Source organism: Sturnus vulgaris, chromosome 1, assembly GCF_052056855.1.
Source record: "Sturnus vulgaris isolate bStuVul1 chromosome 1, bStuVul1.hap1, whole genome shotgun sequence".
In the NCBI taxonomy this organism is placed as follows: domain Eukaryota; kingdom Metazoa; phylum Chordata; class Aves; order Passeriformes; family Sturnidae; genus Sturnus; species Sturnus vulgaris.
In genome coordinates, this window is record NC_142243.1 from 1,240,780 (window position 1) to 1,256,121 (window position 15,342).

General features: G+C 57.4%; 1 protein-coding gene across 1 annotated transcript; it reads right to left on the bottom strand.

Annotated features, from left to right (window-relative positions):
• Nucleotides 1-100: 100 nt before the first annotated feature.
• Nucleotides 101-15,279, bottom strand: LOC106862799 (uncharacterized). Its single transcript, XM_088154799.1, has 13 exons — nucleotides 12,761-15,279; nucleotides 9,521-10,116; nucleotides 8,861-8,966; nucleotides 7,829-7,936; nucleotides 7,191-7,610; nucleotides 6,709-6,761; nucleotides 4,457-4,895; nucleotides 3,015-3,472; nucleotides 2,796-2,922; nucleotides 2,260-2,373; nucleotides 1,566-1,676; nucleotides 1,329-1,451; nucleotides 101-1,225 (listed from the first exon to the last, which is right to left on the bottom strand). The coding sequence occupies exons 2-13, from the start codon at nucleotides 9,884-9,886 to the stop codon at nucleotides 498-500; spliced, it is 3,153 nt and encodes a 1,050-aa protein (XP_088010925.1). The 5' UTR covers nucleotides 9,887-10,116; nucleotides 12,761-15,279; the 3' UTR covers nucleotides 101-497.
• Between the last annotated feature and the right edge of the window lie 63 nt (nucleotides 15,280-15,342).

The window sequence follows — 15,342 nt, forward strand, 5'->3', positions numbered from 1 at the left end:
CTGCCATTCCCACTTTCCCATCCTACTGTTGCTGCCTTCCCACGGTGCAGGACCCCGGGGACAGGGCGGGAGTGCGGCCACAGAGCACGGGGGGACCCGCGGCGGGGGTGCTGAAGGCTCTGCAGCCCAGCACGACTTTATTCCGTATCGCTTCGTCCATACAAAACTACACCCCAAGCACTGTACAGCGGGACGGCGCGGGGAAAGGGGGGCAGTAAAAATAAGCATCGGGGGCGAGGGGACAGAGCGGCAGGCGGGGGGTGGCGCGGGGGGACACGGCGGGGGGCTGCCCCCCACCCCGTGCGGCGACATTGTCCGTGGGGGGAGCGCTGGGGGGGTGAAGTGTCCGTCCGTGGCGGGGGACCTGGGGGCTCGTCCTCCCCCCGGGGCTCCCCGCGTACCCCCCGCCCCGGCCGGGCACCTCGATTTGGTCGGAAGCTGAGTGACCGGTGGCTGTCCCCGTCCCGGGGGGGTGCCAGTCCGCGGCGGGGTGGCCCCTAATCCCCGGGGGGCAGGATCCCGGGCGGGGGCAGCGGCGGCGGCCCCGCCTCGGCGCTGTGGACCCGCTGGTGATCCTTGAGCGATTCCTTGTAGCGGAAGCTGCGGCCGCAGGCGGGGCACTGGTACGGGCGCTCCCCGGTGTGGATGCGCTGGTGCTTGAGCAGGTTCTGCTTGCGGATGAAGCTCTTGCCGCACTGGGCGCAGGCGAAGGGGCGCTCGCCGGTGTGCAGCCGCTGGTGGTTCTGCAGGTGTTCCTTGCGGCTGTAGCACTTGCCGCACTCGGAGCACTTGTAGGGCCGCTCGCCGCGATGGATCATCTGGTGCCGCACCAGCCCCGAGTGGCAATTGAAGCTCTTGCCGCACTCGGCGCACGGGTAGGGCCGCTCGGCCGCGTGGCTGCGCTGGTGGATCCGCAGGCTCTTCTTGCCGCTGAAGCTCTTCCCGCACTCGGCGCATCCGTGCGGCCGCTCCTCGGCGGGGCCCGGCGGCGCCGCGGGGACGCTCCCGGTATCGGCCCCCGGGCCCGGCTCGGGGCCCGGAGCTTTGCCCAGTCTGTGCTGTGCTGGCAGAGCCACCGCCGCTGGCACCGCCGCCTGTCCCTCGGGGGTCCCGAAGCCCGTGGAGGGGAAGAGCAGCTCCCCGGAGCTGCCCGGCAAACCCACCTCCTCGGGGGGATCGGCGTGGGGGCACCGCTCCTCCGTCTTCACCAGCAGCCCCTCGCTGGCTGCAGGGGACAGAGAGACTGGTCAGGCCTACCGGGGACACTGGGGATGTCCCCAAGTCACAGCTCGTCCCCTCACCCCAGCCCCATGGTGGGGATCGCTCACCAGGACCAGGGCCCGGGGGCAGCATCTCCCTCTCGGGCAGCTCCCAGGGCTCCCGGACACAGGGCTCTTCCTCCTGCTTGATCCACGACAAGAAGTCGTGCGCGGTGATCAGGGCATCCGCACCTGCAGGGAGGGACAGGGACGGCGACAGGGACTCAGCCACGCGGGGCCACACCCTGCTCCGGGAGGCGGGGGAGGGAATGGCTGCGGTGGGTGCAGGCTCAGCCCCGTGCTCACCTGCACAGGGGTCTGGCGGCATCCCCCGCTCCTCAGGGAACTGCTGCTCCCCCACGAAGGCCACCTCCTGCTTGATCCGGGACAGGATGTCGGAGGTGGAGATCAGCGACTCTGTTCACAAGGAGATACTTCGCCAGGGCTGGGATGGAGCCACACTGTGACCCAAGGCCACCACATCCTGTGGTGTGTGACCCCTGGACTCTGGCCTCAGGGGACATCCTTATCCCACAGCAGTTACGGACATCCAACACCCCCAGGGAGCTGTGGGGACAGGTGACTGTAGGACAGCCCTTGGTGATGGGTGACCCTGAGACAGCCCTTGGGGACAGGCACAACCCCTGGGAATAGATGACTGTGGCAGAGCCCATTGGGGACAGGTGACAATGGCACAGTTGATGGGGCTGAATGACTGTGACACAGCCCATGGGCTCTGGCACAATGTGGTGGCAGCAGGGGACATGTGGATCTCCCAGTGATGGATACCCAAAATGTCCAGCACAACAGTCACGGATTTGCTGGGGTCACTCATGGCAGTTCCCAGTCACAGCTGGAGAACTGGGCCCACTGGGATTGGGACTGTCACGGAAGAAGGAGAGGCATCCCTGGGGTGAGGAGGGTGGAGGAACATGAGGTGGGGACAGTGGGGACAGGGGGGACAGTGGGGACAGAGGGGACAGTGGGGACAGTGCCTCACCCGCACAGGCATCTGGCTGCAGCTCTCTCTGCTCCAGCTCCCGCTGCTCAGGGACACAGGGCCCGTCCCCACGCTCGCTGCGGGGCTGTGCCTCGCTTCTGGACAGGGCCCCATCTGCCAGGGACACAGAACGATGTCACCCCATGCCTGTCACCCCCTCTCTGTCACCCAGGCTTTGGGGAATACTCTGGGGACACACCAGGCTGCCAGGACCTGGTGTCCCTCCTGGCAGAGAATGCACCTAAATCCCACAGCATCTCCATGTGTGGACACTCAGATCCTGGGTTCTGGGGGACAAGGACCTTCACCAGCTCCCTAGGCAGCAGCATGGCAGCACTGGCATGGCACGGTGTGTCACCCTGTCCCCACACACAGCATGAGCCATGGAGCGTCCCCTCTGGAATGGGTGGTCCCAGGACACAGCAAATGCCACCACTGACCACTGGCAGGGAACCAGGGCATCCACCCTGGGGACCCACTGAGGAGACACAGCCATAGCTCCATCCAGCCAGGAAAGGGGGAAAAGGGACATTTACCCAGGGACAGCAAAGCCTCATAGTTCTCCTTCACCAGGTTGTTGTATAGCTCTTTCTGCCACTCCTCCAGGTTCTTCCACTCCTCCGCTGAGAAGTAGACGGCGATGTCAACAAATGTCACTGGCACCTGTGGGGACAAGACCCCCGGCTCAGCGGCGCCCACTCCCCAGGGAAACCAAGGGTCCCCCCACTGTCCTGCAGCCCCCTGGGACACTTTACCTTGGGGACCTCGCCCCGGGGGCCGGGGGGCAGCCGCAGCACCCAGAAGTTCCTGTTCTTCAGGAGATTCTCCACGTTCTCCAGGCGCCGCTGGAGCAGCCCATACTCCTGGATGAGGGTGCCCAGCACGGCCCACTTGCTCTCCAGCTGGTTCCCAAATTCCATGGCTGTCTTCTCACAGTCCAGGAGCTTCTTCTCGGCCGTGCCGGAGCGGCCCTCCAGGCTGAGCAGGCGGGTGGCCAGGAGGTCGATCTTCCTCTCCATGGCCTGCACCGTGGCCACCACGGTCCAGAGCGAGGCCTCGGCGGAGTGGAGCTGCGCCTCCCGCACGTGCGCCCGCTCCGGCAGCAGCGGCGGCTGCAGTGGCATCAGGTGAGGGGCCTCCATGTTCCACTCCTGCACCTGGGCCACCGGGAGGTCACGAGTGGGAGGAGGCCCACAGTCACCCCCTTGGGCCTCTGTTCACCATTTCCAGGGCTTTTGGCCACCAGCAGCCCCAGAAGTGCAGGGGACCCCTGTGTGCGATGCCCACCAGCCTGAGGGGACAGTGAGTGGTATCCAGGGTGGCCGTGGGGTCAGTGCCCATCTCTGTCCCCATGGAATACTTGCCATACCATGGTGACCGCCTCCCAACTTGTCACCCCAATCCCCAATCCCTTGGGAGCCATTTCTGGGTCTGCCCACGCTGGAACCCACTCAGGAGGAGGATGGGGCTGGATGGGCAGGGAGCAGCCAGGGCAAGCGTGGGCTAGGGATGTCCAGGGACACACCTTGGGGACATAAAGGGACATGCCAGGACAGAAGTGCCTGGGGTATCCCAGGGCTGAAGCCTGCTCAGAGCATCCCGGGGCACCCTGGGGCATCCCGGGGGCACGGGGATATCCCGGGGCAGAGGTGCCTGCGGACACGCTGGGAACACACGGGCATCCCGGGTCAGCGGGGCATCCCGGGAGCACTGAGGCCATCGCGGGTCGCGTCCCTGGGGACATCCCGGGGCACCCCGAGGGCACGTGGACATGCCGGGTCAGCGGTGCCCGGCGCATCCCGGGGACGGGCGGACATCCCGGGGCAGGGGTGCTCAGCCCCATCCCGGGGCACCGGAGCCACGGCGGCTCTGGCCCCCGGTGCTGGCGGAGGCCCCGCGGGCTGGGGGTGCCGGGGGGTCCCGGCCGGGGCGCGCGGGCCGGGCCGGGCGGCGGCGGGAGCCGGGGCGGGCGGGGCGGCTCCGCCTGCGGCCGTGCCCGGTGCCGGTACCGGTGCTCCGGGCCGCGCTTACCTGGGCGGGCGCCCACTCGGCCATGGCCCCGCGGAGCTGGGCCGGGCCCCGGCGGCCGCGGCCGGGGCTGGGGCTGGGGTTGGGGCCGGGCGGCGGCGGCGGCGAGCGCGGAGCGGGGCCGGGCCGGGGCCGGGGCCGGGAGCGGGGCCGGGGCCGCTGTCGGTGCCTGCGCACGGGCCGGGCCCCGCCGCCCCGCCGAGCAGCCACGGGCAGCCGGGGAATCGCATCCGCCTCCTCCGGGCTGGGCGGCAGCGGGCGGGGAGCGGCGGCAGCGCGGAGCGCCGAGCACTGCCGCCTACCGGCACCGGGAGCGGCTCCGCCACCGGCACGGCCCCGGTACCGCCACCGGCACCGCCGCCAGCACACACACCGGCAACGGCAGCGGCTCTGCCACTGGCACTGCCACTGGCACAGTCCGATGGCACCGGCAGTGGCTCCGCCACGGCCGCGGGTACTGGCACTGGCACTCTCAGTGGCACCGGTGCACCGGCACCTCCAGCACTGCCACCGACACCGGCGGCAGCTGCGGCATTGGCACCGCCGTGGGAGTTGGTGTGGGCTGTGCCAGCAGCACCGATGCTGACACGAGTGCAGGTGGCATTGGACTGGATTTGGGAACAGGGAACACCGATTTGGGTGGCACCGAGGGCCAGGCGCCGTGGGCGGAGAGGACATGACCACCCACACCAGGATCCCCGTCCTGGCCAGAAGACCCTCGTGGCGGGACATTCCGGGTTTGGGAACCACCCTGAGTGCCCATCCTGACCCTGGGACCTTTCGTTTGAACCGTGCCAGGGCTGGTGCCAGGCCAGGGAAAAGCGTGACGGTCACACCTTCCTGGGATTATCCCGGGAAAAGCTCCTTCAGTGCTCGGTGTTCCAGGATCCGTACGGATGGGCCATCTCTCCTGGGCTGGACAGGGAGCGGGATGACCCCGGCACCGGGGGAAGGGAAGGCAGTGGCATAAGAAGGGTTAACGGGTTGAGCAGTGTCACGGGAACCTGAGCAGCCATTTCCCTCCAGGATGTCATCGCTCCCCGTCCCCTCCAGCACTCAGTCCCCCAGCTGGGACACCCCAATCCCCCCCCCCCAGGCCCCGCCCCATGGCTCCAGGGCTGAGCCTTTTAAATGAAGACATTTTCTCCAATATCCAATCCAAATATCATTTCCATTTCCAGTTCTCCTGTCCATGTTCCCTGCGAGTGGAGCCCAACTCCCCTGGCTGTCCCCTCCTGTCAGGGAGTTGTGCAGATCCAGAAGTTCCCCCTGAGCCTCCTTTTCTCCAGGCTGAGCCCCTTTCCAGCTCCCTCAGCCTCTGAGGTTTCTTCATCTCAGCTATGGATTCACCTGCTGCTAGCACAGACAGGGTTTGCTTGGTTTATTCCCAAATTTTCCAAGCATCTCTTACCACACAGGTGATATTTCCCTGGGAATGTCAGTTCCTCCTGGGAGAAGCTTTGATCCCCAGGACAGCACCTGATGAAAATCCCTCTGTGGCTGTGGGGAGTTAAAGCTGGGTCTGCCACAGCAGCTCTGCCCCCTCAGGAGTGAGGAGTGCTGGGGCCTGGAGCATCCCATGGGATCCAGTGGTCAGGAGACAGAGGAACCAACCCCTCAGTGGGAATGGAGCATCCCAGCCTGTGGACAAGGGATGGAGGGACAGGACATAGGGAATGGCTTCCCACTGCCAGAGGGCAGGGATGGATGGGATACTGGGAAGGAATTGTTCCCTGGGAGGGAGGTGAGGCCCTGGCACAGGGTGCCCAGAGCAGCTGTCCTGGATCCCTGGAAGTGCCCAAGGCCAGGCTGGATGGGGCTTGGAGCAGTCTGGGACAGTGGAAGGTGTCCCTGCCATGGAATGGGGTGGGAATGGGATGATCTTTAAAATCCCTTCCAAACCAAACCACTCTGGGATTCTGTGAGGAATAAAAATCAAAGTCAACCCCCAGGACTTCATTTATGAGAAGCCAGTGCCAAAAGGTTTTTGGGACGTTATTCTTGTACCTGGGATGGTACAGGATGCTTTGGGGCCAAGTGTATTTTCCCAATCCTGCTCAGAACTCCTGGAACTCCAGCACAGCACCAGCTGGGTGTTCTCTGCTGCTCCTCAGGGGCTGCTGAGCCCAGAGACTTCATTCCAGCTGGAGTCTGTGACTGAGGACACCCCTCCAACTGGAGGCAACACATTTTCCTTCTTGGCACTCAACTGGAATATTCAAAAATGCTGAAAACCACCAGCACATGGGGAGAAAACACAAAATCTGCATGTGTTGCCTCCACAGGCCCTCCCCTCCTCTCACCTTCTCCCTGCTGCATTTCCACTTCCCAGAGGAACATCACTGACACACTGTACACACATTTAGAATATATCCATGGGGTTTTTTCCCCAAAATTTCAGAAACCAAAGCAGCATCTCACCCCACAGGAAAACATGAGGTCAATATAAAAATAGAACACAAAAATAGTTAGTTCTGCAGGTACAGTAATGGGAGAGCAGCTAAAGTAGGGAAATAATGCCCAGAATTGGTAGCTTCAAACATCAGTTTACAAACCCATTTCCAATTCTTCGTTTTTCATCCCTGAAAACTTCCAGTGTTTCTCTGTGCTACTCTGGATGCTCTCCAGCACGTGTTGTTTGGTGCACCAGGTTTGTTTTTGTAATGTCTCTTTTGGTACAGCCAATGCTGCTCTATCCAACTCCTGCTCCAAGGAGGAGCTGGATGGAGCATGGTAAGAATGACAGGAATGATCCAGGTCCTAATCAATGACCTGGCCAGCAACAAACCGAACCAGAACTCGATTCAACTTGGGAAAACTTCCTTATCTCCCAACTCCACTCTAATCCAAACCCCAACTGTGGGCAGAGCAGGATTTTCGACAGCTGACTGCACAACTCTAGCCCAGGCAGGCTGGGAATGTGGGACCGTGTTGAGGGGTGGCTGTGGAGGGTGGGTGTCCCCTCGGCAGTGGCTGCTGCCTGCTGTGGGAGCGCTGGTGCCGCAGCAGGTGCGCGAGGCGGGCAAAGCTCTCCCCGCACTCCGTGCAGATGAACCACGGCACGGCCGCCTCCTCGGGCTGGCCCTGGTGGTACAGCAGGAACTGCCTGAACTCATCCACCTCCTGCCCTGCCAGCACACTGCTGCTGCTCCTGATTGCCACAGGATTGCCCGGATTCGTTGCCGGATTCGTTGCCGGATTTTGGTGGCTCCCCGATGTTTCCCCCTGGTCTGAGAAGTGGCAGTGCAGGGTTTGGGATGCTCCCAAGGATGATCCATGCACTTGTGTGCCTCCTGCAGCCTGGATCATGGCACCATCATGGCCTGGAACGAGGAGATTGCAAACATTCCCTGTATGTGATGTGACACAATACAAATCTCCAAAAGACAACAATTCCCCATTCACTGCTTCTGGACAAAACCTATGAGTTTTGGGTTTAAAAAAAAAAAAAAAAAAAAAGCAGGGATGAGCTGGAAAACCCCATCCCTCCAATCCTACCAACTTCAAGGTGCTGCCAGTGAATTCCCACACCACCACACACCTGTGCTGAGGCTGGCAGGAATTTTCTTTTCCTCCAAATCCTGCAGATCATCTTTGACCTGTGTTGGTTGTCCTGCTGGGATATGGGTTTTGGGAACAAGGAAGAAACCTGAACAAAGAATAGAAAGAATATGGGAATGATGGTTATTAATATTTTCCCCTGATGGTTTTCCAGCAAGTCCCTGCATCACCCACTCTCTAAACAGCATCTCTGTTATGCCAGGAAAAGACCCGATGAGGAGGGAGCAGCAGCAGCTGCCCTGGTGGCTAAAAGGGTTACAAAAGGGATGCAGGTGAACAGGACTTGTGCTCCAACTTTTATAAAATATTCCAGAAATTACACCCAGAAGTTTGAAGATTAAATGTTGAAAAGTGGAAGGTCTCGGATTTGAGCCTTAACCCCAAATTCAGCTGCCTGGTCCTGGATTTTATGGTTCAGTCCTGTCTTTTTCCCAGCTAATTCCTCCCTGTGCAATGCCCCAGATTTCGGCAGATTCTTCTAGGAATCAATCCAAGGAATTACCTGAATGCTGAGGAGCCAGTGAGGGCTCACAGCTATAGATTTAAAATATCAGTGACTTCAAGCAAACATATAGCTGAACGTTTACAGCTAATTAATGAGATGTCTTCATTTTCTGGGCATCATTCAAGTTATTTCACTATTTCTGCATCAAAATAGTTCAATTCTCTTCAGTCAATCTCAAACTCAGACTCATATATCAGGGTGTGGGGATGAGGGAAACACAGCTTCACTGTAATTAATGAGGGTACAGGATTAATGATCCTGTGTGTCACTGCAGCTCTGGTATCCAAATCTTTTCCACCTCTTGCTCCTTTTTGCTTTGTTGGCAGCTGCATTCCCTGGGATCCTAAACTGTCCTTCAGCCTTTTAAAGCAAAATTGTGGAGCTTCTTATCTATCACAAAGATTCACAAGCACTTAAAAGATGATTTCTCTAAAAATCCAGGGATTTGAGGAGCAACAAGAGCCAGGCCAGACCCAGACTCTTTCCCTTTGGAGAGGGAAAACTGACCTTTTCCCATTGTGATGAAAGATCCATATTTCTCCTTCAGCAATTGCTTATAAAATTCATTCTGCCAATCCTCCAGACGTGGCCACTGAGGAAGCATCTCAGGGACCTAAAAAGCAAAATGTTCAACAGTCAGAGGGGCTGTGAATCCCTGAAAACCCTCTTATCCCAACAGTTTAAACCCGTGGGCACCTCCCAGCTGCTCCCAGCAGTGTCTGTGCTATGTGTAAGCAGCATATTAATGAAGGATTTTACATAAGAACCCTCTACTGTTAATCCAGAGTGAGAGAAAAGGCTTTAAAGCGATGTGACTCAGCCAGAACAATGATTTGCTCCAACAACTGGGTCAGAAATTAGTCACAAAAACAGATATCCGCGGTCAGCATCCGTGCCCAGCCCCCTCAGGGAATGTCGTTCTTCCTTCAGTGAAAAATAAAATAATTCAGTGTTTTAAATAAACCCTGAGGCACTGCCATGATCTGTCAGACTGGCTGAAAAAGCTCCTCCCTGGTAATGAAAGCTTACTATTAGGGAATAACAATATTATTATTATTGCTATTAATTAAACCCTTTAAGGGATCTTTTTTCAATCTGCTTCCAAGGCTTTACATGCAAATCTCCCCTTTAATTTAATTTATTCCCGCTCTCCAGCCCCTCAATTACCCTAAAGGGCTCGGAATTCCGGATCCTTTTTCGGGTTTTGCTGCCTGGCACGCAGCTGAAACTTTGGGGGGTCCCCACGTGCCAGGTCCCATCCATCCCCAGGATGAATTTGTTGGGAACAGCTTCCTTCAGCAGGCGCCGTCTCTTGCCGATTTTCAGAGGATTCGTCTTGAAGGAGCTCTCCTCGAAATGCTCCGAGCACAGGCACTGGTACCTGGAGGGATTCTCCATGTCCCGGCCCATGTTTTGGATCCACTGCCTCAGGAGGGCTTTGTTGTGTAGGGGGAATCCATAGAAACTGACCGAGCTGTTCTTGTAGACCCCGCTCGAGGCGTTGTGGCAGTTCAGGGCCGCGCAGTAACCCATCGTCACACACCAGCAACGGGGGGGAAACCCAAAAAAAACACACCAGGGAGGAGGTTTAGGGAGCTCCTAATCAACCTCAGTCCCAAACAGGTTTAAATTTCTCCCCAAACCCCGCGGTTTTGGCAAAGAGGAGGAGCTGAGGTGGCTGAGTGAAGCACGGGACTGAACTTCCAACAGGAGCTCCCCACGGAGAGGAGCCAGGTCTGTCCCAGCTGCTTTAAATCATCGATCTGAAAAGGGAAAAAAGCTTTAAAATCAGCCTAATGACCCTGAATATGCAGATTTACGTTGAATTAACCCCTGTGGTGAGCTTCATTCATTTGTGTATCCACAAGGAATCCTGAGCTCCAAAGGTTATCCAGCACACAGCACAGCGCTGAGAGACATAATTCCCAAAAATGAAACTTTGGGGTCTGATGTCCCCCATCATATCAGAGGAGAGTCTCAGGGGTGTCAAGCGGTGAGATTTTTGGACAGGAACACTGGAAAAGGGAATAAACCATCCAGGGATCCTGCTGCATCCTGCTCTGAAGAGGAGGAGATCTCAAGGTTTGAGGATGCCCGTGGTTAAAAAGGAACAAGGATCAGGAGGTTCAAAAAAAGCTCACAAAGTTTGATTATTAAATTAAGCACTTAGCATGGAAATTAGTATTTTTGCCCTTATCTTCTGGTAATAAGAGAAATAAAAGAATAAAAGTAAAGAAGAAAGAGAGAGAGATCAGATGGGAGCGGGAAGATCACTGATCCTGTCCTGAGGGCACATTTTCACACCCTGAAGTTTTCCTTGCCCTGGAATTAGGTTTCTCCTTTTTCATGTAAATGAGTGAGGATGAACAGTCCCTTCTCCCAGACCTTTCTGGAAAGCTTTGGGGCTCTTGAGCCACCTTTCCTGGACCAATCTTTGGCTGACACTCTGTGCCTTTTCCCCCACTCCATTCCTGCACTGCCTTTTCCCACTGCCCTTATCTCCAGGGAGCAGAAGGGAAGCGGCCCCAGGAGGTGCTGCCCCACCTGCGTGTTTCTCCTTTCTCCAACCACATCCTGTTCTAAGGGGCTTGTTCTGGGATTTTGGGACATGTCCCCAGCACAGGGAGGGCAGGCACACGCTGGAATGAGTCCAGAGAAGGCCCCAAGGCTGCTCCAGGGCTGGGGCCCCTCTGCTCTGGAGCCAGGCTGGGAGAGCTGGGAATGTTCACCTGGAGAGGAGAGGGATCCAGGGAGAGCTCAGAGCCCCTGGCAGGGCCTGAAGGGGCTCCAGGAGAGCTGGAGAGGGACCGGGGACAAGGCATGGAGGGACAGGACACAGGGAATGGCTTCAAACTGAAAGAGAGATAGGATATTGGGAAGGAATCCTTGGCTGTGAGGGCGGAGAAGCCCTGGCACAAGAGTGCCCGGAGAAGCAATGGATGTTCCCTGGAAGTGTCCAACGCCATGTTGGACTTGGAGCAGCCTGGGACATTAGAAGGTGTCCCTGCCGCTGGCAGGAGTGGCACTGGATAGGCTTTAAAGGTCCTTTTCAACACAAACCGTTCCAGCCCAGCCCCGCTTTCACCCCCTGCATCTGCCGGGGGTGTCGGTGCCTCTCCCCGCCCCACAGCTGTGAGGGGGAGCGGGTGGCGGCGCTGCCCTCGCGGTACCGGGGTGCAGGGCTATCGGAGGAGGCCGGACACGGCTCTGCAGCCTGGGAAGCACCGCGGGATTCTCGGCGCCTCAGCGCCACGCTGCACCGCCATCTTCCTCCCCCTCAGCCGCGCCGAGCCGCAGCAGCCAATCACAGACGGCGCCGGGCAGCAGCAGCCAATCAGAACTCCGCCTCAACCATTTCCCACACGCCATTGGCCAGCCGGGTTCGCCCGCCCAGAGGAGCGCCGTGGCCTCCACGAGGAGAGGGCCGGAGGGACGCTCATCCCCATTGGTCAGCGCGCAGGGAAAGCAGGGCGCTGATTGGACAAGGAGGGAAGAGAGGCGGATATTGGGAGAGGCGTCTACTCGTTGTCAAGGCAACGACGGCGGGGCCGAAACCGCGGGAGCTTCCGACGAGCACCGGCCTCGGGTCGGGACCGGAGAACCGGAACTCCCTTACCGAGCCCTGGCCGCGGGTCGGGATCGGAGCCTAAGGATTCCCTTACCGAGCACCGATGGACGTGGGATTGGCCCGGAGCGCGGTTCCGGACCGGCGGAACCCTCGCCCCCGGACCAGCCCCCGCCTGTTTCTTCCCGATGCAAAGATGCCTTGAAACCTGGGATTTTGGGGGTGGCAGCCGCCGAGTTCCGCCTCTGGCTTCAGCCTCCGCTCCTCCCTTCCTCTCCCGGTGCAGAACGACCCGCGCAATTTGACAATTTTAATTAAAACTCCTGAAATTTCCAGCCAAGGAATCAAACATCCGGACAAAACTTAGGCAGAAACACGCACGCAAAAAAGTCCTTTAAGGAAGTTTCGTTTAAGGAAACGGAGCTCTGACCCCAAACAGGCTCTTCCCTGACTCAGACACCTCTATTTTTCCCCGCGATACCACCGACAAAGTGACGGATGACAAATCCATACTCTTATTAGTAAAATGCATAAATCATGTCCTTAGAAGGCCACGACATGCCCGACTCTATCCCGTGAGGAGCCCTGAACACGAGCAAAAGGTCTCTGAAAGAGGATGCTGAACAGCGCCGTGTCCCGCTCCAAAGGGGAGGGAAGTTCCTCCGGCATGGAGATGCCCGAGGTCCAAAAGGAACGACAAACGCCAGAGGGTCCCAAAAGAGCTACGAGGTTTGATTAGTAAATTACACACTTGGCATGGAAATTGGATGAGTTAGCCCCTTATCTTCTATCAGTAAATTAAAGAGGAAGGAGGAGAGAGGAGAGAGGTCAGGGAACATCACCAGCCCTGGCTCCAGCGCCGATCCGGGTGTGCAGGATCCCCAGGATGCTGTGGGGGCACCTTCTTATGGCTAAGTTTTCCCCGCCCCGGGATCAGGTTTCCCACTTCCCATGCAAATGAAGGAGTGTGCGCAATCCTGCTGCTGGACCTTTCTGGAATTGGTTCGGGGGGCTTTGAGGGGTTGTTGTGATCTCCCTGCTCGTTTCCCCGCTGTGTTTGTCCAGTGTTTGTTGTGTCTCTGCGTTTCGGGGAGGAGCTGGAAAAGCGCTGCCCTATGTGCCGTGCCCCCCTCTCCAGCCACATCCTGTTAACTCCTGCTCCTTATCAGTGTTTGGGACACAACCTTAACTCCTTGGAGTCCTGGCTGCCACAACTACACAGATCACAACACCGCCTGTGGCCCCTGAAGAACGGGATGGGAACTCGGGATGATCCCGAGAAGCGGAGGAAGGACATTCCTTACCTCCTCCAACACCCTCTGAATCTCTTGGAGCTCGGAGATGCAGCGGGAAATGGCTCCTGAAAAACGAACACGTTCGATCTGACCCAGGTTGATTTGTAAGAGCATCCTGGAGGCTGTGGAGGGAGGGGAACAATCCGGAGCCCCAGGGGCCGAGAACTGCCCCACTTTTCCTTAACAAAGGGCGCAGGGAGGGACATGCAGGGACACAGTAGGAGCCGATCATCCCACAATTTCTGTTTAGGCTGTGAGGTGAGAAAAGCCTGGGAAGGGGGTGGAATTCCTTTGTTAGGAGTCCCTCCTTGGAGGCACCGCCTTGAGCTGTTACCCTGTCATTGTTTCAAGGTTAAATTGTAGTTAAGGATCCAGCTCTGCTCTGCTATGGAAAATCTGGGCTGGAGTCTGTGAGGAAACTTGTGTGAGTGTGGTGTGGGATCAAACAGGGACCCATCGGCTCACAGGAGCCCCTCCCAGCTCAGGTCATGCTCAGCTCTGTGCTCAGGTCATGAACTGTGACTCCACAGTGGCTCTTGGATGGGAAATTGCCTTAATGGCCGCACATCCAGCAAGTGGAATCTTATCCATGCAGCCAGAATAATGGCCTGGACATTCACATTCCAGCTGGCTCTTGTCAACAATTAATAAAATTTTTTAATGGACACAGGAGCACAATATCCAGTGCTAACATAGCAGGATGCTGGTGTAGGACCTGGAGGGCAAGGAGTTAAAATCCCTGGAGCAAATGCCCCTGTGCCAAACTGCTCAGGTTAATTTATGACTCTTGGGTGAGAAGCAGGAATCTGCCAACCTTAACCCCAAAGGAATTCCAGAGACTACAGTGCACTGACTCCACGCAGCACCTGCACTCCTTGATTTAAAATTAAAGTATCGCAATGGCAAATTCCTGCCGCGGCAGGAAAGGGAATTTCTGGAGTTGGCCCCAGTAAGAGCTGTGGGTCCCAGCACTGTGTGGGCAGTGCCCTGGGGTGTAGCATCCTGGGTACCAAGGAGTTAAAGTGCTGCTGTGTTCCAAACCTGCATAACAAGGGACAAACTGGAATAGGGTGTGGCTGCAGAGCGGGGAGGGGACCCTCTGATATTTTCAGGCCCTCTGATTTTTTCACTTTTAGGCTTGTCTTCCTCCTTTTCTTCCTTAACTCTTTCTGAAGCTGCTCATTTTCCACTAACAGCAGTAATTCAGCTCTTTTCCTCCCTTTCATTTTTTCATTTCCTCTCTGGGGTCTTACTTGTGTCCACCATGCTTTTTCCTATCTAAATTCTCTTTCCCTGCATTCTGCTGAAGCAAGTAGAGTCCCAAGCTGGTCATTTTTCAGGCCCAGGTTTATCACTTTGGATTCTCTTCAAGGCCTGGAGATAAGGGAGTGTATCTCAGCTGTGGGGAAGGACAGGATATGGCTGGAAAAGGGGGGCACATGGAGCTAGGACAGCTCTTTTCTGGGACAAACAGCCTTGTTCTGGCTCCTGGAGATAAGCACAGCATGCACAGCACAGGGCATGGAGTGTCCAATAAAAGTTATCAAGGTGGGGGGAATCAAAACCACCAGAGACCTCCCTGACCCAATCCTAAGAGGATCCAGAGGGATGGACTGTGTCTGCTGATTCGTTTGCATCAAAAATGAGAAAATAGCCCCAGGGTGTGGAAAACCTGGCTGTAAAAGGGTGATCCAGGGCTCACAGGGGCACCTCTGGGATCCTGGACACTGTGTCAGCTGGATCGATGCTGGAGCCAGGACTGGTGATGTCCTCCCCTTCATCTCTCTGATCTCCCTCTCTCTTTTCTCTTCCCTTTTATGTTTTTATTTCTCTTCCTACCAGAAGGTAACGGGAGAAATACCAACTCCCATGCTGAGAGGGAATTTGCTCTTAGCTTTTTTGGACCCGTCTGACACCTGTCATTCTTTTTTGACCAGGGCATCTACAAATATTGGGAGTTTCTTTCCTCTTGGGAGTGGAACACAGACCCAAGGGAGGAGGCTGGAGGAGCAGGGCTGCCCTACCTCCACACGGCCTCCTCTCCAGCAGATCCTGTTATCAGTGTTTGGGACACAGCAGCTCGTTAACTCTCTGTTTCCCGGGTTTCTGCAGCATCTCCATAGTCTGCT